Source organism: Monodelphis domestica, chromosome 6 (genome assembly GCF_027887165.1).
Source record: "Monodelphis domestica isolate mMonDom1 chromosome 6, mMonDom1.pri, whole genome shotgun sequence".
Lineage (NCBI taxonomy): Eukaryota > Metazoa > Chordata > Mammalia > Didelphimorphia > Didelphidae > Monodelphis > Monodelphis domestica.
In genome coordinates, this window is record NC_077232.1 from 274581124 (window position 1) to 274608930 (window position 27807).

The window sequence follows — 27807 nt, forward strand, 5'->3', positions numbered from 1 at the left end:
GAAAGAAGAAAGAAAAGAAAGAAAGAAAGAAAGAAAGAAAGAAAAGAAAGAAAGAAAGAAAGAAAGAAAGAAAGAAAGAAAGAAAGAAGAGAGGGAGGGAGGGAGGGAGGGAGGGAGGGAGGGAGGGAGGGAGGGAGGGAGGGAGGGAGGGAGGAGGAGGGAGGGAGGGAGGGAGGGAGGGAGGAAGGAAGGAAGGAAGGAAGGAAGGAAGGAAGGAAGGAAGGAAGGAAGGAAGGAAGGAAGGAAGGAAGGAAGGAAGGAAGGAAGGAAGGAAGGAAGGAAGGAAGGAAGGAAGGAAGGAAGGAAGGAAGGAAGGAAGGAAGGAAGGAAGGAAGGAAGAAAAAAGAAACAAATACTATTCACTTAATTGGAGAAATAAGATATGTACACAGAAAAAGCTAAGGATATACAGAATAAACAGCCTCCAATTAAGAAACACTCTTAATAAATGATTCATGGAATTAAAAAAAAAATTCTCACATACCAAAGCATTAACTTTAAAAAGAGCAAGCCTGCAAAATTCACATTCATTTCTTCCCTCACACACATAAATCCAGGCCCCCTTTTAACCTCCCAGGCAGGCAGAGAGAACAGACCACACCCAAATTCCTATATTCTAACACAAGAGGCTATCAGGACCTGTCATTTTCTCTTTTGGCAAAACTTTCAGAGCTATCCTCCCAGACAAGATCTTATCTGGTGCTAGGATTAAATTAGTACAGAGAAAAAGAGGATTAATGGCCCCTGTAGTCTTGCCTTCTAAAAGAATATGGATGCAGGGGGAGCTAGGGAAAATCAGGCGAAGGTTCTTTAAGCAAACACTCTGGGGTTTGTCTCCATTACCTGCTTGGCAATGGTGCCCCATTTCTTCCCTATCTCATGTTGGGCACCTGTCCAAAAGTTAATTTGAAGGGAGAGCTGGAGATCAGTCAGGTATGAAGCAATCCTTCCAATCAAGAACATCAGAGAATTTGATGTGTTCCTGGAGCCAGCCAAGTAGCTCAAATGTCCCCCTGACTTGTAGAAGGTGTTCATGCAAGAAAGAACTTGACTTGACTTGACAATGTCTATTCTGAGAGCAACTGTCATCTTCAAACAAAATGTAGGTGAAAATTTCCATGAAGGAATGGCTGCATTTTCTTTTCTCTTCTTTCTTACACTTAAAAAGTATTTATTTTCTCCATCTTTCCCACTGACACCCAATTTAAAAGAAAAAGAAAATTCCTACTATAAATATGTATGGTTGAACAAAACTGTTTCCCACATTTCCAAAGTATACGTCTTATTCTGCACCCTGAGTCCATCTCTCCACGGGAGGTGGGAAGACTCACACAAGTCTTCTGGAATCACAGCGAGTCTTCATATTGATTGGAGATCTGAAGTCTTTTGAAGCTGTTTGTTATTTACAGTGTTGTCCTTGTGTAAAAATTTTTCTCCTGATTGTGTTTGATTCATACACGGTTTCTCTGAAGCCATTTTTTTTATCACTTCTAGGAGCAAAATAGCAATGCCATTACATTTATATGCTGTAATATTCCCAGTTAATCGTCATACCTTTAGTCTCTAGGTCTTTGACACCACACACACACACAAAAAGACAAGTCCATTTCCTCATTTAAAAAAAAAATCTCTTAACGGTATTGGTCTAGTAATGTTATTACAAGGTCAAAAGGGATGCAATTGTTAGTATTTCACAAGGATATAATTGCAAATTGTTTTTCAGAATGGCTCAACCAACTCTCAATTCTACATTGATGTATTTGTTTTCCCACAGTTCCTCCAACATTTTCCAGTTTCTACTATTTCCCAACTGGCCAAACTAAGAGATTATGGGATAGAATTTTATATTTGCTTTACCTTGCATTTGGAGATTTTTTTCCCTATATGTGGATGAGAAAATTTACAATGCATGCAAAGGACATCATCTGTCAGTCAATTGACAATTCCATTTGGAATATTACCAGGAAAAACAGTCAGAGCCAAGCCAATGGCTATACGGGGCTAAAAGGCTTTTGGACTGGGCTTTTGGGTTGGTGGCTGGTGATGGAGAAGAAGCTGAGGCTTTTTGCTGGCTGAGGTGGAGAAGAAGCTAATTGTATCTCTAGTACTAACCTGACTGATTTGAAGAAGAAAGACAGTTGTCCTCATATCTCTCTGCATTGACTATGTTCACAGTTGTGAAAGAACCGCCAATATCCTCAAGAACCTCCAAACCAACTCTCCCTGTAGATAATAGGGAAACCCCATCCCTCTTACCTTATCCTCCTTCCTATCCTCTTCCCCAATAAACCCTTATTTGAGTTAAAGAAGAGAAAAGAGTATTTTCTCTAAAGCATAATAGTTCACACTGAGTAAAACTGAAGAAGGGGGAAGGGAAGCTGAAAGGCCTCTGAAGAGGGGAAGAAGGGAGATTGAAAGAGGGGAAGAAGGGAAACATAAAGGGAAGAGGGTAGGCAAACTTGATCCATTAGTTATGCAGAATCAATCAATAGACACCCTCAGAATTACCATCTATTACAGATTGGTACCCCTAAAACATACTGAACCCCAAAATCCTTAGAAACAGCAGAAAAGAAAAGATGTTTAAGGAGGTTATCTGTGGAGCTGTGGTTATGACAACCATTACTGGATTCTGGGTCTACAATATAATCTATAGCAAAATGACACACAATGATCTTTGATTCTCTGGATTACATTGGCAACACAACAATGTTTATACTGCAACTGCCATTTCAGACTGAACCTAAACTCTGGCAGATTTTGATTCAGGTGTACATTATCTTGATGGCAGCTTTACAGACTCTGACCCGTTTGAGATATATCTTTAGATTTGTTATCCCCAAAAAAGCAGAACAGATACTGGTGGTAGATATTGTTAAGAACTTATTTGGGGAAAGAATCAAGGAAAAAGGGCTAGATCAAGTAAAGAACAAGAACAATGGACAGGATGACAGTGCACCCAAGGAAAAAGAAATAAAAACTAAAAAATCTAAAGTCAATCAATGCTAAGGGAAATGAAAGTGACTAGGACACTAGGTCTGACAGTGAACCAGAAAAGAATTGTCCACTAAAGGAGGTCACCAAGTTATTGGGTACAACTGGTGTACAACAATCTAAAGTCCACAGATAATTTACATCACAGGAACTTGAATCCCTAAAGAAACGTTTTCCAAATTTCATAGAACAACCTTTTAAAACACAGAAAGAACTAAAACATGCTTTTAGGATCTTTGACCCAGACTTGGAAGATGTACAGTTCTTCCTGTCTAAAATGTTTAGCCTTCATGAGCAAAAGCAATTCCTTGAAAAGACCAGGACTGATAACAACCTAATTGGACCACTAAGGAGCAAAAGTAAGATCTAGATTTTGCAAACCCCAATAGCATGTCATACTTAATGAAATGTAGGGAAGATTTGCTCCAGGCTATAAAGCAGTGTTTGTCAAAGCCGAATGCATGGGCTAGGTTTGATAAACTCATACAGAACAAAGGGGAACATCCAGTCACATACATTAATCAACCCTCAGAAATAACAGAATCAATGGGTCTAGAGGCAAATACTGAGGAGTCCTCTAGTCATGTAAGGAGACAGTTCTTGAGGATCTGCACACCTCATTTAAGGAACTTTTTTTTCCTTTTAGATTTTTTTTCTTTTTTGGTTACAATACTCACTTTGATTACCTCCCTCCCCCCCATCCACACTTCCCGCAGCCAACGCCCAATTTCATTGGGTATTACTTCTGTCCTTGATCAGAACCTATTTCCATGTTCTTGTTTGCACTAGGATGTTCATTTAGAGTCTACATCCCCAACCATATCCCTTCGACCCATGTATTCAAGCAATTATTTTTCTTCAGTGTTTCTATTCTAAGTTTTTCCTCTGAATGTGGATAGTGTTTTTTCTCCTAGATTCCTCCAAGTTCTTCAAGATCACTGCATTGCCACTAATGGAGAAGTCCATTACATTTGATTCTACCACAGTGAATCAGTTTCTGTATAAAACGTTTCCTGGTTCTGCTCCTCTCATTTTGCATCAATTCCTGGAGGTCATTCCAGTCCCCAAGGGATTCCTCCACTTTATTATTCTTTTGAGCACAATAGTATTCCATCACCAACATATACTACAATTTGTTCGGCCATTCCCCAATTAAAGGACATTCCCTCATTTTCCAATTTTTTACCACCACATAGAGCGCAGCTATGAATATTTTTGTACATGCCTTTCTCCTTATCTCTCTGGGGTACAAACCCAGCAGTGCTATGGCCAGATCAAAGGGCAGACCATCTTTTATTGCCTTATAGGCATAGTTTCAAATTGCCCTCCAAAATGGCTGTATCAATTCACAACTCTACCAGCAATGAAATAATGTCCCAACATTGACACACCCCATCCAGTATAAATTACTTTCTTTGATGTCATGTTAGCCAATCTGCAAGGTGTGGGGTGATACCTCAGAGTTGTTTTGATTTACATTTCCTCTGATTATTGGAGATTTAGAGCACTTTTTCATGTGCTTATTAATAGTTTTGATTTCTTTAACTGAAAATTGCCTATTCATGTCCCTTACCCATTTATCAATTGGAGAATGCCTTGATATTTTTCTACAATTGGTTTAGCTCTTTATGAATTTGAGTAATTAGACCTTTGTCAATGGATTTGTAATAAAGATTGTTTCCCAGTTTGTTGCTTCCCTTCTAATTCTGATTGCCTTAGTTTTCTTTGTACAAAAACATTTTAATTTGATGTAATCAAAATTATTGATTTTATATTCTGTGATTTTTTCTAGCTCTTGCTTGATTTTAAAGTCTTTCCTTTCCCAAAGATCTGACATAGGTACTATTCTGTGTTCACCTAATTTGCTTATAGTTTCCTTCTTTATGTTCAGGTCATTCACCCATTCTGAGTTTATCTTGGTGTAGGGTGTAAGATGTTGATCCAAACCTAATCTCTCCCATACTATCTTCCAATTTTCCCAGCAATTTTTATCGAATAGTAGGTTTTAATCCCCAAAATTGGGACCTCTGGGCTTATCATAGACTGTCATGCTGAAGTCATTTACCCCTAGTTTATTCCATTGATCCTCCTGTCTGTCTATTAGCCAGTACCAAATTGTTTTGATGACCACTGCTTTATAGTATACTATGAGATCTGGGACTGCAAGTCCTCCTTCCTTTGCATTTTTTCCCATGATTTCCCTAAATATCCTTGATCATTTTTACTCCCAAATAAACTTTTTTATGGTTTTTTTCTAATTCAGTAATAAAAGGTTTTTGGTAGTTCAATGGGTATGGCACTAAGTAAGTACATTAATTTGGGCAGGATTGTCATTTTTATTATGTTAGTTCTTCCCACCCATGAGCAATCAATGTTTTTCCAACTGTTTAGATCTAGTTTTAATTGTGTGGAGAGTGTTTTGTAGTTGTGTTTGTATAGTTCCTATGTTTGTCTCAGGGGATAGATTCCTAAGTATTTTAAATTGTCTATGGTGATTTTTAATGGAATTTCTTTTACTAATTCTTGCTGCTGAGATGTGCTGAAGATATATAGAAATGCTAATGACTTATGTGGGTTTATTTTGTATCCTGCAACTTTGCTAAAGTTGTTGATTATTTCCACTAGTTTTGTGGTTGATTCTCTAGGATTCTATAATTAGACATCATCCACAAAGAGAGATAGCTTGGTCTCTTCGTTGCCAATTTTAATACCTTCAATTTATTTTCTTCTCTAATAGCTACTGCTACTGTTTCTAGTACAATGTTAAATAATAGAGGTGATAATGGGCATCCTTATTTCAATCTGGATCTTAATGGAAGACTTCTAGTTTATCCCCATTGCAGACAATGTTTGCTGATAGTTTTAAATATATACTGTTAAATATTTTTAGGAAAGGCCCTTCTATTCCTATACTTTCTACTGTTTTCAATAGGAAAGAGTTGTATTTTACCAAAGACTTTTTCTGCATCTATTGATATAATCATGTGATTTTTGTCAATTTGCTTGATAATGTGGTCAATTATGTGAATGGTTTTCCTAATATTGAATCATCCTTGCATTCCTGGTATGAATACTACCTGATCATAGTGCATAACCCTTGTGATGACTTGCTGGAGTCTTTTGCTCGTATGCTATTTAAGATTTTTGCATTTATATTCATTAGGGAGGTTGGTCCATAGTTTTCTTTCTCTGTTTTTGACCTGCCTGGTTTTGGGATCAGTAACATGTTTGTGTCACAAAATGAATTTGGTAGAACTCCTTCATTGCTTATTCTGTCAAATAGTTTGTATGATATTGGGATTAGTTGTTCTTTGAATGTTTGATAGAATGGATTTGTGAATCCATCTGGAACAGGGGATTTTTTCTTACGGAGTTCTTTGAAGGCTTGTTCAATTTCTTTTTCTAATATGGTGTGAATTTTAAAATCTCCATCTTGCTTGGTCTAGCACCCAGAATTGTGTACACCCACGCTGCACGGGCATGTGCTAGTCAATGAATAATCAGAGATTACTAACTGCCCACCTGGGCTGTCCTAAGCCAAGCTTGAGCCACCATTGGCACTTGTGAGGCAGAGGAAGTGACGTAGAAAGCAGCCTCTGGAATTCGCTCACTTACTGTGGACAGAGCGGGACGGCAGTTCGTGCTAGGAGATTGAGTAGGGAGGAGGCCCACAGACAGCTTCCTTCAGATCGGTCACGTGAGTCAAGGAATGATTCTCCTTTCTACCTTGGCCTTCCAGGCCTAAAACTCACTCTGGCTCAGCCAGAAGGTTGAATTAACCTCTTTCCCTTTCCTCCTCTCTCCTTCTCACCCTCTCCCTTCTCTTATTCCCGTTGTGATTAAACCACCATAAACTCCATTCTGACTTGAGTGTTTTATTTAGGGAATTACATAACTGAATTCCTTGGCAACCATAAATTAATATATATATATATATGTATATATATATATATATACATATATATATATATATATCAGTCTTTTAAAGTGATTTCGATATCACAATGGGGTTAAGTAATCTATTTCTTCCTCTGTTAGTCTAGGCAAATTATATCTTTGTAAATATTCATCCATGTGACCTAGATTGCCATATTTGTTGCCATATAATTGGGAATAATAATGCCTTAATTTCCTCTTCATTAGAGATGAGTTCTCCCTTTTCATCTTGGATACTGTCAATTTGGCTTTCTTCATTCCTTTTTTTAATTAGACTGACCAGTACTTTGTCTATTTTATTTGTTTTTTCAAAGTATCATCTTCTAGTCTTATTTATTAAATCAATACTTCTTTGACTTTCAATTTTATTGATTTCTCCTCTGATTTTTAGGATCCCTAATTTAGTCTTCATCTGAGAATTTTTAATTTGTTCACTTTTTAGTTTTTTAATTTGCATGCCCAATTCATTGACCTCTGCCCTCCCTAATTTGGCTAGTTCTGATAGAGGAAGGTTCAGGTCTCCCACTATTATAGTTTTTCTATCTATTTCATCCTTGACCACCACTAGTTTCTCCTTTAGAAATTTGGATGCTATGCCATTCAGTGCATACATTTTGAGTACTGAAATTTCGTAATTGTCTATACTGCCTTTTATCAGGATGTAATTTCCTTCCCTATCCCGTATAATCAGATTTTTTTTTTCCTTTTGCTTTGTCAGATATCATGATTGCAACTCCTGGCTTCTTTTTATCAGTTGATGCCCAATAGATTTGGCTGATCCTCTTACATTCACCCTATGAATATCTACCTTCCTCATTTGTGTTTCTTGTAGACAGAATATGGCAGGGTTTTCATTTCTAATCCACTCTGCTATTTGCTTGTCGTTTCATGGATCAGTTCATTTCATTCACATTCAGAGTTATGATTACTAGCTGCGTATTTCCCAGCATTTTGAATTCCACTACCAGTCCTGCCCTTTCTTCTTTTACTATTTCCTTCTAAACCAGTGTTTTGTTTTCAATCAGTCCCCCTAGTTCCTATCCTTATTTTACTTCCCTTTCTACCCCCTTTCCCTTCTTATTCCCCCCTTATTTTCTTTGTAGTCTTTCTAAAACTACACCTCCTCCCTATCTCTCCCATATACAGCTTTCCACCTCACCAGTCCTTTTTTACACTTCTATTACCCTATAGGGCATGAATCTATTCTCTGCCCCAAATGGATTGGATTGTTCTTCCCTCTTTGGGCCAATTTTAATGCATGTAAGAGTTGAGAATTTCTTATCTCCAACCTCTTTACCCTTCCAGTGTATTGATATTCTCCCCCCTCATGCCATGAGCTTCTTTGTGACATATAAATTTACCCCCTTTTCTTTCTTTTCCTATTTCATTTAGTATTAACCTCTTTTTTTTAGCTCTAGATGAGTATGTGTATATATATATATATATATATATATATATGTGTGTGTGTGTGTGTATACATATATTTATACACATATATATGTATGTATATGTATTTTTACATACATATATCTACATACCTATTTGTGTCTTGTTCTTTCATTCTATAGTTTGTCACTGTTCACTCTAAGTGTAATTCTTCTAACTGTCCAGGTGATAACAATAGTTTTAAAGAGTTACCAATTACATCTTTTCTTATAGGGATACATATCATTTTAACTTATTGAGTTTCTTAAAAAAAAGTTGTTGGTTTTTTTGTTGTTGTTGCTCTGTTTTGTTTTTATTTTTTCCCTCTTTTTTAATTACCTTTTGATGATTCTTCTCTTGTGTTCTGTGCTTGGGCATCAAATTTTCTGTTCAGGTCTGGTCTTTTCTTTATGAATACTTGGAATTCTTCTATTTTGTTGAATGACCATACTTTCCCCTGTAAGAATATGGTGAATTTTGCTGGGTACTTGATTCTTGGTTGTAGACATAGTTCCTTTGCTTTCCGGAATATCATATCCCATGCCTTTCAGTCCTTCATTGTGGATGCAGCCAGATCCTGCATTATTCTCACTGTGGTTCCTTGGTATCTGAATGACTTCTTCTTGGAAGCTTGTCATATCTTTTTTTCGGACTGATAGTTCTTGAATTTGGCTATAAAATTCCTGGGTATTGTCATTTGGGGATTAAGTACAGGAGGCAATCTGTGGATTTTTTCAATTTCCACTTTTCCCTCTTGTTCTAGAATGTCGGGGCAGTTTTCTTGAATAATTTCCTGTACTACTGTGTCCAGGATTTTTTCTTTTGTCATGGTCTTCTGGTAGACTAATGATTCTTAAATTTTCTTTCCTCAAACGATTTTCTAAATCCTCTGTTTTGTGAATCAGATGCTTTATATTTTCCTCAACTTTTTCATTCTTTTGGTTTCATTTTATAGTGTCCTGCTGCCTTGTGAAGTCACTTAATTCTACTTGTTGTCTTCTGGTTCTTAAAGACTAGATTTCATTCCTGGCTTTTTGGTGATCATTCTCCTGCTGGTCTGATTTTCATTAGAGGTCATCTTTCATCCTCTTTGCCTTATCCCTCATCTCCTTTGCCTCATCTTTCAACTTCTTTGCTTCATCTTTCATCTCCTTTGCCTCAGTTTCAAGCTGGTTGATTTTGGCTTTTATGACACTATTTTCTGTTTCCAGATGATTTATCTTCCTTTTTCAATTATTTTCCCAATTATCTTCAGCCTCTCTTAATTGTGTTTTGAATTGCATTTTGAGTTCTTCCAAAGCCTGTATCCAATTTGCTGGGATTTCTGATTAATCATTTGCTGATCCCTCCTCCCTTTATGTTCTGTTTGCTCTTTGTTCTTGCCTGTATAGAAGCTGTCCATTGTAATTTCTTTTTTTCTTTTTCTGTTGTTTGCTCATATTTACCCCTTCTTTACTCCATGTATTTGTCTGTGCTCTTGCTCCTCTCATTTTTTTGGTTTTGGGGGTTTCTATCAGTCTCCCCTCTTGGAGCTTAGACAGAGGATCTCTCCTTGCAGTCTATGGGGAAGGGGTGTTGGAGTTTGAACTTCCCTGTCCTCTGAAGGCTTTTGATTAGATTAAAGTCCAGCAGTCTGTAGGAGAGGGGTGTTGGAGCTTGGGCTTCCCTGACCTCTGAAGACTTTTGATGGGATTAAGTTCAGCTGGGTTGGGCTGGATATGCCCTGAGGCCAAAACCTCCTGGAAAGCTGGAGCAATATGGAGGGTCTCTGCCACTGTTACAAGGATGCCTGCTCTATGGACCCTCTTCAGCTCCTTCCCTGCCACCTGTGTTCGATGCTCTGAACCTGGCACAGCCCTGCCTTCAAGGTACACCCTCCAAACAAGAACCCTTGCCCACCCAGAGGTTCCTGCTGCCTCTGGAGGCTTAGAGCTCTAGGTTGGAGGGGTAGGGGTCCTCGGACCTTCCTTCTGCCTTCCCCTTAAACCAGAGTGTTCTCAAATTCCGTCATTTGGGGAACATACCTTTCAGATTGAGTTCAGCAGGAGGGTTCCTTGGCTCTGTCTTTTTGTTAGGTTTGATTTTCAGTGCCCTAGAAGCATTCAGTTTGTGGTCGGTGAGGAAGGGTTTTCAGAGGTCTGAATTTTTGCTGCTTCTAAGCTGCCATCTTGACTCCACCTCCCTAAAGAAATTTTAAACACTATTTTCCTAAATATGATACTGTCAGTCTGATAGAACTACATGAAACAGCTAGTTGCCTCCATGATAATCATTCAGAATAGCATAAACAAATGCAAGACTTAACAGATAAATTAGAAATATCAGAAAAATCTAAGAGAAAAAGAGATAGAAGAAATCAAGAAACTCAACACTGCTAGGACTTACACAAAACCTAGTTACTAATCAAAACCAGTGCAGAGAGAAACTAGAGAGACTAGGCAATTTTTTTTTTCTGCCAGAAGAGAGGTCACTTGATAAAAGATTGTTTTCTGAAGAAGAAACATGAAATTAACAAGACCATAGAAAAAAGATACACAAAAAGCAAAATTCCACTTGCTGTTCTAATTGTAAGCGAAAATCCACAAAGCATGAATCTGATTTGCAAGAGATGCAACATTGCATTAATTCTGGAACCAAACATCAGTATTCAGAGATTGTTAGGAAAGAATTATGAAGCCAGGTCTATAATGTATATATTCTAAACAATAGTAGAGAAAAGATAAGAAATGGTAAAAAATTTGTGTAAGAAAGTGAATCTGAGAGTGATAAATCAAGAGAAAGGAAGAAACAATTAAGAGAAATAGATGCAGACGTAAAAGAAATAATTTCTCAAATAGCAAATGAAATGAAAGACTTAGAGAAAATCTCTATAGTAACCACATAAGAAAAAAGTGCAAATGAAGCCAAATCATTATTAGAGAACTTTTTTCAGTGAAGAGTGGGCTCTGGGATTGAATTTTTAAAGGACAAAGTCACAAAAACCTCAAGGAAGAGTTACTGAGAGATACAAAGAAACAAAATTTCAATTCCCCACAGGTTATTGTTGCTAGAGATATAAATGCTTTGAAACCATTCACAGATTTACATGACATCCCACCAAACTCAGTTAATTTGTCCACAGAAAACCTTAGAAAAAACATCTAAATTGAATCCAGAAACAAAAACATTCCATCCAGCAATGGCAGACTTAGAGAATACAAAATTCATTGAAAATGTAGCTGACATTACATTTGAAAACAATAATCCTATTTAAAGTAATTGAGGTGACATGACAGTTGAATTTGAAAAAGGGAATGGAATGGAAGTCTTAGTGAAAGAACAACCAAGGATTCAAATGGCAGACTTTAAGTCAACATTCTAAGTGGCAGAGGGGAATCTGGCCAAATAATTTTATGTGAGATAAACAACAGCTATGATTTAAATTAATGTTCCAATGTAGTAGAGTATATTGCACATTCAGCCTCAAATGTAGTCATAGGAAATGAATTAAATCAAAAAGAGTTAACTGATCCACATATATAGCTGGCAGAGGGTAGCAAAGAAATAAACAATGACTAAGTGGCAATACTAGTGGGATCTATAAATATTAGTAACAACATTGGATATCTGCAAGAAGAAGCTAACCCCATACCATCATGTTTATCAACTCAAAATGAAAATCTAAAGCTTAGTAGTGAGAAACAAACAGAAACTGATTTGGGAAACTCAAAAACTGGTGATATAGGCTTAGATCAACACATAAAGCCTGAGTTAGCAACATCTGACACAAGTTTACGTGGCACTGAACAAAATCCAAAAAATAACAAAATGGTTGGATTCAGTGAGTCAGAATCAGACACAGAATCAGAAGGAATATCAGAGGGTGTAATAATAATGGATCACAATGATTTAGAACAGATGCCTTATCAATTTTATAAGCTTTATTAAGAGGTTGAAGAAGAAGGGGATGTGTGGGACACAAGGGAGAAAATTGAATACCTGAAACCAGTACAATCAAAATCTCACCAAGATTATGATGATGAGATATTCTTTGGGCACAGAACAAGTTGCATACCATTAGAAGAACTTTATGCAAGATTAGGGGTTGATAATTAAGATGACTATAGAAAAGTTGAATTACATGGCTTGTACAGATACAGATTTTGAATGGGAAGGTTGATATCAAGGAACATATTAAGAACTGGAGGAAGAGAGATAGATACACAATTTCACTTCTATTCTCTAACTTCAAAAACATGACAAATACCATTCATGCTGTAAGAGTGAAACCAAGATTAGCTGGAGTTCCATAGGGTAACATACTACACAAGACCTTATGAGAAGGAAGACTAGACGTAGGTAGAAAAGAAAATGATCCAGCAAAAGTAATTCAACAATAAGGACACTCCTAAGCTTGTAGCATAAAACTCCAACTTCATAAATAGGACAGACACAAACACCTAGAATGCAATGGAAGCATAGATTCACATTGGATGAATTTGTTATCAAAGACTTTACCATCAAGTTATAGTTGAGAACTGAAACAGGTTATCCATACCCTTTCAACCTTCATCCTAAAACAATCTACCAGAGGAAGGAAGAGAGGGAGGGTATACCATGAAGATATTATCTTGTAGTTTCAGATACCTCACTAGACACAACAATGTGATCAAGTGATACATACAAATGACATCTGGGGGAAAAAAGAAGTCCTAGTCATGAGCAGCAACACAAGTAGCCCAAGAAGAAATCAATAACAGTCCAAGGAATGAAAGCCTATGGAAAACAAAGGAAAGCACTGCAAATGCCAATGAAACAGAGAAAGAAAAAAAATATGCATTTAAAAGTTTAGCAGCCAAAGAAAATCTCTTCATATTCTATCTGCCTATATTAATAACAAAAAGGAAAGAAACAATGTTATCTCAAATGCAAACAACTCCATGATCAAATGAAATACATGCAATTCAAATTCTATCTGCAAGACATAAGAAAACATATAATAATTCTCCTTGTGAAAAAAGTCAAACATCAAAAAAGATAAAGTTTTTACATGTGCATGTATATAAGATTGAAATTTTCCTTGTGCATAGAATTATGCTATGAGTTTTTGATGAATGCTTGTAAGAGTTCATCAATAATTCTTATGTGGAAGTAAGCATTACATGTGTTTATCTTCATGCGTGGAAGTAAACATACATGTGTACCTTATGCACAATGCTATATTATGCTACTATGCTTACACACACCCATGAAGATGTACTCAAAAACTTACTTCCATGCATAAAGATGAATACATGTAAAGCTTACTTCCATGAAGATGAACACATGTATGTTTACTTCCACGCATGAAGATAAACACATGTAATGCTTACTTCCACATAAGAATTATTGATGAACTCTTACAAGCATTCATCAAAAACTCATAGCATAATTCTATGCACAAGGAAAATTTCAATCTTATATACATGCACATGTAAAAACTTTACAGGCATGCATGTTCCCAATTGTTCCACTGGTACCTGAATTGAAGAACACAAGACTACAATCAAGAGTGAAAGAAGACAACTGGCATGCTGACCAGATAATAAGAGATGAAGGCCCATATAATGAAGACAGAGTTTATGCAATTAGCATAAAAGGATAAGGAAGGTCTGTGAAATTTTGGACTTTTGATCATGAGGATATGTAAGAATGTGTCATACATGTTAATATCACATGTATGCATATACATCCTACATAGAAAAGGAAGATATCTCATGGAATGGGATAACAACATGCATAGTTGCAAAACAAAAGTCACACTGATATAAAATTTCTGTAGAAAATTCAAACAGACAAAGATATTTCTTATCTGCATGAGTTTGCACAGAAATCATGAACAATGAATATGGATGTACATATGTAAACTTGTAATAAGTGCAACTTATGTACACATGTAGATACTAATATTCTAATAAACTATACTGGAATAGTTTATTAATATTCTAATGACTAACAATAGTGACAGCTTAGTGAATTTGTTCAAGTCTTAGAAAAGTAGAGACAAATAGAACTACTTAAATATAGAAGTTAGACTCCATTATATTTGTAGGTTAGCAATTGTTAGTGGTAAAAATTTTACTAAGTTGAATTTATAGACAATAGGATATAGTAGTAGTCTCTAGGTAACCGAGGATGACGATTGTCTTTGTGCGCTTTCATCTGTGATGAAGATAAGTGTGCACAAAAAACACTTGTGAGTGAAGGAGATTTAAGTGAAAAAGTTGATGCACAGAGACAGTCCCACTCTCTCGGCGTTGGAAGCCTGGGTCCAGTGGCACGAAAAATCGTTACACTTGGAGACTTCCTCAGCTGCATTGGATGGCCATGCTGTCTTTTGTGCTCCAACACGCCCTAAGCACTCCACAGTGCTTTGCTGCGTCGCCCTCTCAGTCGTTGAACCTTCTTATTGGTTTCTTCCATCTGTTCAGCCGAAGCAGTCTTCACATTTGGGTGAGCAAAGCCTTAGTTCACCAGGGGTCGACGACCCGATGGCTACCCTCACAAGGTTTAGTCAACCTGTCGAAGCCTTTGCCCAGGGTGTGGCTGCTTCTGCATGCTAGCAGCTACTAGGAGCCACAAGTGAGAGCTGGGTGTCAGGTGAGGGTCAGAGGCTGGAGAGCTGCCCTAGGAGGGCACGACAATAAGATATAAGACAGTTGCATATTCAAAATGTTAGTGAAAATGTTGGAATGGTTTGAAAAACTGTTACATGATTTCTTGTCATGTGAAAACCATGTTCATGTACAATCCCTATTACCTAAACCATTTTCCTATACCCAGTCTTAGCATAGAACTAGACAGAATAGCTGTTTAGGATTTGTTATTTGGAGGGGGTAAAGGTATATTTAAGATAGTATAGGGTAAGAATTAGATAGGTAGGAATATCTAAAAGGTGGGTATCATTAAAATATGCTGGGTGCAAAATTTTGAAGACAAAAAGGGAGGGATTTGGAGGAGAGAATTTACAATGCATGCAAAGGACAACATCTGTCAGTCAAGTGACAATTCCATTTGGAATGTTACCTGGAAAAACAGTTGGAGCCAAGCCAATGGCTGTACTGAGCTTTTTTTGGACTGGGCTTTTGGGTTGGTGGCTGGTGATGGAGAAGAAGCTGAGGCTTTTCGCTGGCTGAGGTGGAGAAGAAGCTGATTGTATCTCTAGTATTGACCTGACTGATTTGAAGAAGAAGAAGAAAGGCAGTTGTCCTCATATCTCTTGGCACTGACTCTGTTCAGTTGTGACAGAACTTCCAATAACCTCCAAACCAACTCTCCCAGTAGATAATAGGAAAACTGCATCCCTCTTACCTTATCGTCCATCCTTTCCTGTCTTTCCCAATAAACCATTACTTGAGTTAAAGAAGAGAAAGGAGTATTTTCTCTAAAGCATCATAGTTCACATTGAGTGAAACTGAAGAAAGGGGGAAGCTGAAAGGCTTCTGAAAAGGGGAGGAAGGGAGATTGAAAGGGGGGAGGAAGGGAGACATAAAGGGAGGAGGGTAGGCAAACTTGATCCATTAGTTACCTAGTATCAATCAATAAACACCCCCTAGAAATATCTATTACATATGATAATTGATAGTTTAGATATCTTCCTTTGAGAACTGACTGTTCATATCCTTTGACCATTTATGTCTTAGAGCAGTGATAGTGAACCTATGGCACAGGTGCCAAAGATGACACACAGAGTCCTCTCTGTGGGCATGAAGCTGCACTCCACACTTCCCCACCAGACTTCATTATTAGAAAGGCAGAGGGACTCTGGCAGAGCTGTTCTCTTCCCACCCTTTCTTCCTAATGACCTTTTTTCACATCACCTGCCCCTCTTCCCAGCAGCCCAATAGGAGCTCTCAAGGGGTATTACGGTGGGAAGCTCAGGCAGCAGAGCTGGAAGAGAGCAGAGTCCTTGCTCTCCTCCCCTCTATACTCATTGAGGACATTCCTCACTTTACCTACTCCCTCTGCCAAGCAATCCAATGAGAGTGCTTCCTCCCTCCCAGTGAAGAGTAGGGGAGTGGCACCTGGCACTCTTTAGGGGAGGGGCACAGCATGTGGACTCTAGGGTGGGAGTGGCCCAGCACTGGGGGGTAAGGAAGGCACAACACTCTGTCTCTAAAAGGTTTGCCATCATTGTCTTAGAAAAGGGCTCTTATTCTTTAAAAAAAAATTACATCAGTTTCTTGTATATTTTGGATTTTTCTCAGTTGACTGTTTCCCTTCTATTTTATGTGCACTAGTTTTTAATTATGCAAAAACTCTTTAATTTTATTCTATTAAAATTATCCATTTGGGGGGCAGCTGGGTGGATTAGTGTATTGAGAGTCAGGTCTAGAGATGGGAGGTCCTGGGTTCAGATCTTGCCCCCAAACACTTCCAAACTGTGTGTCTGTGGCAAGTCACTTAACCCCCCATTGCCTAGCCCTTACCACTCTTCTGCCTTGGAACCAATACACACTCTGATTCCAAGACAGAAGGTAAGGGTTGTTTTTTTAAATTATCCCATTTATCTTCTGTAATATTTTTGTAGGTCATAAACTCCAGGTCATGATTATAAAAAGGAGTTTCTTCCTCCTCAAATTTTTTTTAATGACATGAAATTTTGTATTTAAGTTATGTAGTAATTTGGAGATAAACTTGTAATATGGAGTGGTAGCATTGGTCTGAACCTTATTTTTGCTAGACTGTTTGGTATTCCTAAAAATTTTGCTGAAGTAGTCAGTCTTTAACTGAGTATTTGGATTTGTCAAACAGTAGGCTAGTTGGTTCATTTACTTTAAGATGATAAGTAACAAAACTATTCCACTCTCTTGAGACTGACTTCTATTTTTTAACTGGTGCCATAGTATTTGGTGTGGTTTATTCTGAGAACTGATGCTGCAGGACCACAAAAGGGGCTGTTTTCACCCCTGATCCCAACTTCATCCTTAAATCTTCTTTGACTGGACATGGCAACACAATTCTATAAAATAAGTTCCATTCCAAATCACTTCATACATTCCCCAATCTTCAAAATCTCGCTCCTAGGGAAAAGTCTTCTGCCTTGGATAACCATTTGGATAGACTTAAAGCAAGATGCACTCTGTTCATAGAATGCTCTTCATAAGCATTTTATAAGATGGAAGCCAAAGATTGCCAAAGATAGGAAATGAAGAATGAATACTGTTGGGAAGAGAAGAAACTTACTGTTATGTCAGTGGCATGGTGTGACATAAACCCAACCCAGACGTGCACTTAAGACACTTAAAAAGACAATAGAGCAAATTTAAGTAGAAAAAGTGACAACGTTTGGTAATAACCTCAGGGGGGACAAATTTAAAGAAATAGAGTGGGAAAAGATTTGAGAATGGCTAGCACTTGCGAATTTTAAAACTATCCCACCCTAATCAGACTGTACTTTAGAAGATCTGATTTAGCTATTTCCTGATCAATAACAATAAAGAAAGTTGGACTAACAGAATCAGGTCTTGGGAACCCTGCATTTCTCCACCCTCCTTAGTTTAACACGATTAGGAAGGTCTGCACCAAACTCAAGATTTAATTATCTCAGAAAATGGCCTTCAACAGACATGTGCAGAAAACGCGGTCAGACCCCTGGGCTGTCCTAAGTCAAGCTAAGCTATTATTGGTACAGATGAGACACAGGAAAGTGATGTAAAACTGTCTATATAAGTCATGTCACTTCCTCGCTCTTCATCTTTTCCTGGAGAGGCGACTCTGGCTGGCAGCATGCTAGGCATTCCGACATCTTGGAGTGGTGGCAGTTATTTTGTCTGGTTTTGGCAGTGTTTGCCCTGGAGTTGTTTCAGGTTTGGGCATCTTGGCTTAGCCCTTTTTTTTTTGGAGTTCAGACTGACTCTTTCCTCCTTCACACTCCAAAACCTTATCTCTTAATCTTCCCCCCTGGTGCTAGTCAGGCAGAGGAAGGGGAGGGGGGTGGAGAAAACCTACTCCTTTCCTTCTTCCTTCTCCTTAATCTCCTCCACTATCAATTAAATCACCATAAAATTTCCAGCTGACTTGGGTGTTTCATTTAGGATTTTATAAATAAAATCCTTGGCGACCAAAATAATTATTACAGTCTCAACCATAATTTTAACTTTTACACACTAGAGTGATGATAGTACAATGACAATTTAGGTATCTCAAGTAAGCACTTTATTTACTAATAGGCAGCTTGTTTGGGGTACAGTGGACAGAGCACTGGATCTGGAATTGGGAATATCTGAGCTTAAATCTAGATTTAGACAATGTTTCCTCAAATTCTTTCTGCTGGACAGTTAACTTACTCACTCAGGAAAGAAGTTTTTAATCTTTTCTTTGTCCCTCACACAGACTTGTTATCTTTCTTCAGAAGATGTTAAAACTCTCCAAGAAACTCTTCCTCCTTAAAGATATAGTATCATAACCCCATAGTCCCTGTGAGAAGGGCATGTAACCTAAGTTTATACATTCCGTTATAGATTCCGTTTCCTGCCCTTTGGGTACTTAATGTTCAATAGAAGAAACTGTAAAATGTAGCTTTTTTCCATTAGCTTTGTGGCTGGAATTTTCAGCACCTTTAGATACATCTTATGGAGGGGAACAGCTAGGTAGCTCAATGGATTGAGTCAGGCCCACAGACTTAAGGTCTTGGGTTCAAATGTGGATGCACACTTCCTAGCTGTGTGTCTTTGGACATGTTACTTAACCTCCATTGCCTATCCCTTAACACTGTAAACCTTAAAATTTCTTAGACTTATGAATGTTGGAAATTTCACCACTGGGAAATTTCATACTTGGAAAAAATTTCCTGATAGTAAGAACTCTATTGGAATGTGAAACCCCTTGGCATGGGAGGATCCTTCTCCTCCCTACTTAAGACTACTTTAGGACAGAAACCTTTTGCTAAACAATGGAAAGGGTTTTGACCTATGCTTAAGCATAGAACAGGAAGTTCCTTGAGTCATGATTGATTTTAGAATTGATATGAGATACTTGGAATGACAGAACCAGGTCTTGAAAAATACAATCTCCACCCTACTTAGAGTAACAGGATTTAGGAAGGGCTGCAGCAAAGATCAAGATTTAATTATTTGAGAATATGACCTTCAACAGACATGTGCAAAGCCACAGACCTCTGGGCGGTCCTGGGTTAAACTAGAGCCACCATTGGCACAGGAGAGACATCGACCGTGATTGGTAGATGTGAGAACTGAGGGGAGGGAACTTAGATGGTTTCCTTAAAGATAGTGGGGTCTGAGGACAGAGGAGGAGTTTTTTGCTCTGAGAGGTTTGGCTCAGAGAAGTTTTGCTCTGAGCGAGGTGGCTCTGAAGGAGGACTGAGGAGGTTGCTCTGTGGGAGGGCCAGGAGAGAAGGCTGGCTCTGAAGGAGGAGAATTCTCTGGAAACATTTCTTGAAAGGAGGCTCTCTTGAAGGTGGAGCCTGAGGTTGGCATGAGAAGCCTTACCTAGAGAGATCTTGGGTGAGTGATAAAACCAACTGACTGATTTATTCATTCTTATTCCTTTCTTACTTTCTCTCTTTTTCTATTGATTAATCAGTGTATTATAAATTAAATTTCTCTATAAAACCCAGTTGGCTTGGGCATATTCATAAATTGGGAATATATTCCCTGGCGACCATCTTATATTTATATAAAACCAAGACACAGTAGAAAACATATTTCAGCGGTCATAATTGATATATTTCCCTTGCTCCCAAACATTTTAATTATCATACCACCCTTCCATCTTGGAACCAAAACACAATATTTATTCCAAGACAGAAGATAAAGGTTTATTGGTTGTTGTTTTTTAAATAACTTTATCTGATTAAACATCATTAGAATTTTTTGCTGCATTCTCATCTGAGTATGAAGGACTTCATTCACACCATTTAGTAATTTTCCCTCTACCACCACTAAGGCCATGTGGCCTGAGAAATGGGCCTCAAGTTTTAGCCTTTTCATTTATGTTTTTACACCATAGGTACAAGGAAGATTTTAGCTGCAAAAGCTACAAAAATCCACTATAGTACCCAAAAAGGCTGGGATAAAAATTCACAGTTAGTTCCACCTACATGTTCAATGAGGCAAAAAGCTACACCTAACCACATTTTTGCATGGTAGGCAAAATATCTATATGTGCCAGTTCTTCAGTCTCCCAGAAACAGGTCCCCAGCATTCTCCACAGAGGTGACAGACACCTTCAGTGATCCAGGAATGCACCAAAAACTCCATTACACTTGAACTTTTCTTCCTTTTTTTAAACCCTTCCTTTTCATTTTAGAATCAATAGTATGTATTGGTTCTAAGGCAGAAGAATAAGGTCTATGCAATGGAGGATAAGTGACTTGCCCAAGGTCATACAGTTAAGATGTATCTAAGATCACATTTGAACCCAGAACGTCCCATCTCTAGGTCTGACTGCCAATTCACTGAGCTGCCTAGTTATTACCAAATCCTTATTTCAATCATCATAAAAGAGTAACATTCTTCCTTATGAGTCATTTTCTCCATTTTATTCATATTACAAAATTCTATGGTGTTGTAAATCTATACTCCTACATGTAACACATGTAGCATAATGGAATTGCCAAATTTCCAAGAAACATACTCCTCTAAGGTGTCCTCTAGCAGCACTCTGTAAAAGCATGAAAAACTGGCATCTAGAACAATTATCAAACAGTACCTCTAGTCAAAGGCTAGGTCTTCAACTCAGTTCCTTGGGTAAATGTATAATAGAATGCCTAAATCTCAGGTTAAAGAGAAGCCTAAGGTAAATATAATGTACTATTTAGTCTATTCTCCCACCTTTACCATAATCAGAAAGTAAGGCATTAACTCAAACAACAGTATTTCTGTACCATACTCTTCTAATTCTTGTCCCACCATGACTGCTTTTAGATGTAGGTGGAATCAAGTTGGCAAGAAAATGATGATCCCATATTAGTACCATTTTCAAATTTGTATAGATATCTTTTACTTTTATACCCCCTTTATTTCCAAACATATCCCTCCCACTCCCATACCCAGAAAAACCATCCCTTATCACAAAATAAAAAAGAAGGGAGAAAAGGGAATTCAGCAAAATTACCCAAGATATCAATACAATAATACAATACTATACAATATACAGTATACAATAATCCATACTCACAACACCAAGACTATTTAATTCCTACCCACTCATAGATGCTTATTAGCTGTGTGACCCTGGGCAAATTATTTAACCTCTATTTGTCTCAGTTTATCATCTATTAAATGGAATGCCCTGAAAAAGGAAATGGCAAACCACTCCAATATCTTTGCCAAAACATTGAGATATGCTCACAACTATTGACATAGTTTAAAGATGGCCAGGAAGTGGCAGCTAGGTGCCATAGTGGATAGAGACTCATGACCACAGTTCCTTTAGTCATTCTATACCTGATGGGAATCTACTTTTTTCTAGTTCTTTACAACTATGAAAAATGCTAGAATGAATACTTTGGCATATGGAGAATCCTTCCTATTTCTGACCTCCTTGGGGTAAATGCCTAGTGGTGAAGGCTGATACCATTTCAATTTGATTTTTGTAAGCTCTTAGAAAGACTCTACTTTTATTTTGTTCATTTCTAAAATGAAAAAGGGTCTGCCTATGAAAGAATAAAAAATAAAAACCCTGGGATGACATCCAACCTACCTCAAACATCACAGCCTCTTCCCCATTGATATTCCCAGACTACCTGCTAGCCAAAAAGATAATTCACCTTGGAGGCACTGAGAGAGAACACCAACAGAATAAACAAAACAGTATAATTCTGAATCCTTCACTCAAGAAACCAGAAAATCCAGCATAGAAATGCATGTTCTTAATTAGTACACCATAAGTTAGACCAGGAAGAAAACTACTCTCATCAGCCTAGTAATGATTCACATTTATATAAAGCCTTGAGGTTTGTAAAGTGTTTTATGCCAACAATGTGAGGAGGCAAACACAATTAATATTATCCCCCATTCCACAGACAAGAAAACAGGTTCAAAGAATTTGTTGGATTTGTCCACGGTGGCCCAGGTCTTAAGTAACTGGAATTTGAATATAAGTACACACACACACACAAACACGCACACACACACACCTAGTACTTTTTGACTATATCATGATATCTTCAAGAGCTCCATGCAAACATCTATCTCCCTTGCCAGGTTTAAATATAAAATCAGAAAACAACGCAACTACTAGAAAGCACTTACCCCATGGGTCTTCCCTTCATGGTGGCACAATCCTTTGGTTCTCAAGACACATTCTGGGCAACACTTGTTGGCAGCTATTCGAAACACTTCTCCCTAAGAATTTTTTAAAACACTCCATTAATTTTTTTAATTTAAAAATAAGGAGACAAAATTCTTCATTGAACCTTTTGTCAGGAAATGTACACTCAATCTATTAAGAACTTTCACCAAGTAATGAAATGGGTATTTTCTTTTCTAAGGTGAATTGCCCTCACAGAAAAAAATGGACTGCTTCATTAGGTTTTTCCCTTAAAAATACATAAACTCTAAGGACAATATTGCTGGTCTATTGCATTTCATATTAACCTGTACATACAATCATCATTTGTTAGCATTTATCCTGCTGCATATAGGACATAAAGGGCAAAAAACCCAAATATGTCTTTTAAGATTAAATGGATTGCCTCATACTCATTTATAGCCAGCTAAAAGATGAGACAAGTAGGAAAAACCAAGGGTATCACAAAACTCTGCCTCTCAAATCTACATGGCAAAGACCCTTTCCCAAAAAAAGGCAGTTAGCAGGAGTATAAATTTAATTTTAAAAATCACTTTACTGATTTTTTGTTTTGTTTTGTTGTTTACTATTTCCTCATTCTGTGAAGATTAAATTTAACTCTCCCCTGATTATGAAAATGAAATTAATTAACTCTCCCCTGATTGTAGGGGAGATTAAATTGTAACCCTTGCCCATTTTTAGATTTAATCACCAAAAGTGTAAACACCCAATTCACACTTGAGTGGGGGAAGTCTGTGGTGGGTAACAAATCAGAAATAAACTGACTGCCCCTGAGCAGTCCTAAAACAAAGCTTCAACTGTGAGTGGTAGACATAAAATTAGGGTAAGGCATAGGAAGTGATGCAAAAGAAAGTGTCTTTAAGGGAGTTACAACTTCCTGAGGAGAGAGAATTGTCTGAGATTTGTGAAAGAATCGTCTATCTTTAGCTGAAGAAGAATCTGCTGACTGGACCTGAGACCCTATTCCTGGTGAGGCTGTTCTTAAATATCTTACTTTGGAATGACATGTGGTGAGTGAAAAGGCTGACTCCTTTCCTGGGTTTACTAAATAAACTAGCCTCAGGAGTGACCTATCTCTTGAGAGAGACTTTCCCAGGTTCTTGGCTTTGCCAAGGTCCTAAGGACTAACTCTCCATACCCGAGTTGAGCCAGGGCCCAGAAGTAAATTACTTAGTGCTTAGGCTAGATATCTTACCCAATCTTCACTTTGATTTCCTACTTCATTCTTTCTATATTTTGTAAATAAATTGTAAATAAATTTCTTTGGAATAGAATAAATATTCTATTTGGAATAGAAAAAAAGTTTGGAGTAGAATAAAATAGGGTCCTGGGGACCCTATTTTAAATATAATCCAGTACAAACTTTTTATATAATTAACCTCTTTTCCCCCTTACAATTCCTAATGGAAAAAGAAACCTTTGTTATTTATTATTATTATTATGTTATATATTATATAATATTATATATTGTATTATATTATAAATAATAATGTTAACATTATTATTTGTTACATTCATATTCCATATGATTTGAATGTGTGAATTTTAAAAACTGCTCAGACTATACCTTAGAAGATTTGGTTAAGCTATTCCCCTATTGTAACAATGGAGGTACTTGGTCAGGAATGTATTGAGAACTTTAAAATTACTCCACCCTGCTCAGACAGTACCTTAGAGGAAGATAAAGTTGCAAATTCCTGATTTAACAATGAAAAGTCCCCAGCTGTCTTGGGTATTTTCATATTTGGGAATTTTCCCATGGCGACCACTTAATTTTAGATTTTAAATCAAGACACTAAAAATTATCTTTACGGTTTGGCCGAAACCTTTACAGTTTTGGCAATTCACAGTCTTGAAACCCACATTTTCACTGTTACAAATGAAGCTAAGAAAGCATGTATGAACAGATGCAGAGTGAAATGAACAGGACAAGAAGAACAAATCATATCATAACAACAACACCATAAAGACTTGAGAACTAAGATCAATGTAAAAAGATGAACTCTGCTATTTAGCTCCTGTTAGGGAAGTAATGGATTTAAGGTTCAACAAGAGCCATATTTTTTTAGACATGGATAATGTGGTGATATGTTTTGTTTGACTATACAGTATACATTTGCCACAAGATTTTACCTATTTTTATTTTTCTAGGGCAAGGGGGGAGAAAAAATAAATGCTTATCAACTGAAAAGTAAAATAAAAAAAGAAAACTTTAAAAATAAATCTATATTCATAAGAGACTTCTACGTGTATCTGATTATGTGCATTACCTCAGTGGTAACTGATGAAAAGTGGCACGAAAATTTTGCCAAATTTATTTCACCAGATATACAAGACCTACAGGTCATCTAGAAGTGACTAAATTTAGATTTATTAGCTTAGTGAAGGGATAAAGAGGAAATAATCCTTTTAAAACCAAAAAAACATTTTCCCAATGAAAAAATCTAGACAGGGCTACAAGTAAAGTTCTCTCCTCTCTTGGTTACTAGCCTACTTGTCTGACTGTCTCTTTTACTGAATCATCATTCACTTCTCACCCCCTTGCCCCAACAGTGGATATCCCCCAGAGCTCTGTCCTGCGATTTTTTCTATTTAATCCCTTAGGATATCCTCTTTTATGCCTTCATTTGTTTCCAGATTTTAATTAACACTTCTTTCCTGATGACTCTCAGATCTACATAGCCATCCCTACTTTCTCATAAACTCCATTGCCTTAAGACCAATTTCCAACTGCACACATAAAACTCTATGTCCCATAAACAGCTCAATCTCAACAAGTTCAAAGCTAAATTCATTATCATTCCTCTTACCACTACTGGAGGGTGGGAGGGGAACGACTCAACCCTACTCTGAACTACCAGACTTTATTGAGGATACCACCAACCTTTCAATCACCCAGGACTGCAACCTTAGTGTGATTCTCAACTGCTAACTCTCCCTCAGCCCATAGTCAATCAATGGCCACATCTAGTTCCATAACATTTGCAATGAATAGGCAACAAAAGATTCCAATCAAAGCAACAGTTAAAAAATACTTAATTTAAAATAAATAGTAAGATTGTTATTTGTAAAGGTTCCATAGATCAATACCAATACATAATATATGTATCTGATAGCATATTTAAATAATTAATTTAAATAATAAATATTTAAAGGAAAAAATAATTTGCAAGAAGAAATTGGCACTGAAACTTCAATTGTTGGACATATCGATGTACCCTTCTTGAACCTAGACAAATCTAACCAAAAGATAAACAAAGAAAGATAAAAACCTGAATAGAGTTACAGAAAAGTTGGATATGCTAGATGTCTTGTGATTAATGAATGGGAAACACAAAGGCATATGTATATTTTATAGTTGTGCATGGCAGTTTTACAGTTTACCATTGTGTGAGGGCTGATTCTATATTCTTTCTTGCATTTGTGCTTTAATGTTTATTATTTAATGGTGCCAAAATGAGCACTGACTGCTGTATAATTGTCTGTCAGTAAATAAGGGGAATGTCATTACTGTTACAGTTACCTATTTTTGTGTTCATCTTGTTGAATATCTGCTGAGAATTAATATATTACTGACACTTGCTGCTACTATTATTGTTGGGAATAGTTAGAAGTTTGGGTAACTTATTTAGGTAGCAGTGAACTACCCTTTGAGGACTGATTAGATACTGGCATTATCAACTAGCATTATCAACTGTGGAAACATGAATGTGGTACTTGCAAAATAGTTACTTTAGGAATGTTAACATTATTAAAGAATTAGTGATTACTGAAGTATATTCAGTGTGTGGAACTGAGTGCATTCCACAAGTCATTAAGTACGCAGCCTACGAGTCTGAAGATTATAGAATAGTACCTATTAGGATAAAGTTAGAAGAATCCACCAAAGATATGCTCTATAAATTACTAGATTGTAGGGAATACCTAAAAATACCTAAGAAAATTCAGACAAGAGATAGCCCATGGAAGTCAGTTCATAATCCTCCCTCAAAAGAGTAGAAGAGCAATAGATATATTACAATCTTAATTATTAAAGGTAATGGCAGAATAGTTCTTGAGGTGTACATTTGAACTTTCACCTATACAGAAAATTATGGAAAGACTTGTCATCATAATCAAAATCTTCATTTGCAAGTGATGTTGACTACAATTTATACCTAGAGAAATGGCTGGCTTACCTGTATTAGGTAATAGAAAAATATCAGAGAGGTCTAAATTTGGATCCACTATTTAGTACAAAGAGATTACTCACCAATATATTAAGCAAGGTCTAGGTTCCTTGAATTGCACAATCATCACCTGAAATCTAGTAAAGGACAATTTGCCATGGTACCTACAGCAAAAATTGGCTCAACATAGAAACTTTATCAACAGAGTTTCTCCCTCCCAGGGAAGATTCTATAAAAATCAGGTCCGAGGAAGCAATAGAACTGTTAAAGAGCAGGTTAGCATGAGAAAGGGATAAGATGGATTGTTTCATGCAAAGCAACAAAGGTCATATTTTTGAATATCCATGAGAACTAAGGTACAAAAACAGCAGTCACTCTATCAAAAATGTTTCAAAGATTTGGAGATATTTTTCTATGGCTCTGAAGTATTGGTGTACATGGTTATTTTCAGAATTTGACAGTTTCATTCAGTACAAAAAGGAATTACTTATCAATAATTACCATCTTCTTTTTTATACAGAGGTTGAGACACTGAGTGATACTGCTGAGAAATGGTTCCTTTAAAAAAGAGAAAAGAGTAACTTCAATATATCCCTAAGTGATGCTATAAAAAAGGGCAACACTGATTGGCACAGTTAAGTGGCAAAATAAATAGATTATGAAATTTCCTTCTGTACTTCCTCACTCTGATTGGCCATCATATTTAGTACTTACTTGCCTAAAGGGATCAAGGTTCATTTGAGGGAATGAAGACATATATAGCAGGCAGACAGATATAGAAAGGCAAAAACTCCATGGAGAAAGCAAATCTGAGCACCAAGATCACTGGCAGCATAGACTCTGAAGCAGAACAAAACCTTTGAATTCTTGTACCCACTGGAATTTCTGAAGACTGCACAAAGTGAATGAACTTCCAGGTCCTACAGTAAAGGGAATGTATGCCTACCTTTACCATACATGTAGCTTACATGACTACTGTATTCTTAATTTG

General features: G+C 37.1%; 1 protein-coding gene across 4 annotated transcripts in view; it reads right to left on the reverse strand.

Moving 5' to 3' along the window:
• The window catches only part of FRAS1 (Fraser extracellular matrix complex subunit 1), a 637413-nt gene that overhangs the window by 442063 nt on the left and 167543 nt on the right, over positions 1–27807 (reverse strand). For all 4 annotated transcript variants that reach the window (XM_056803248.1, XM_016423079.2, XM_007495970.3 and 1 more), the window contains exon 4: positions 22590–22682. In XM_056803248.1, the coding sequence (XP_056659226.1) occupies positions 22590–22682 (93 nt within the window). The remainder of the gene's footprint in view (positions 1–22589; positions 22683–27807) is intronic.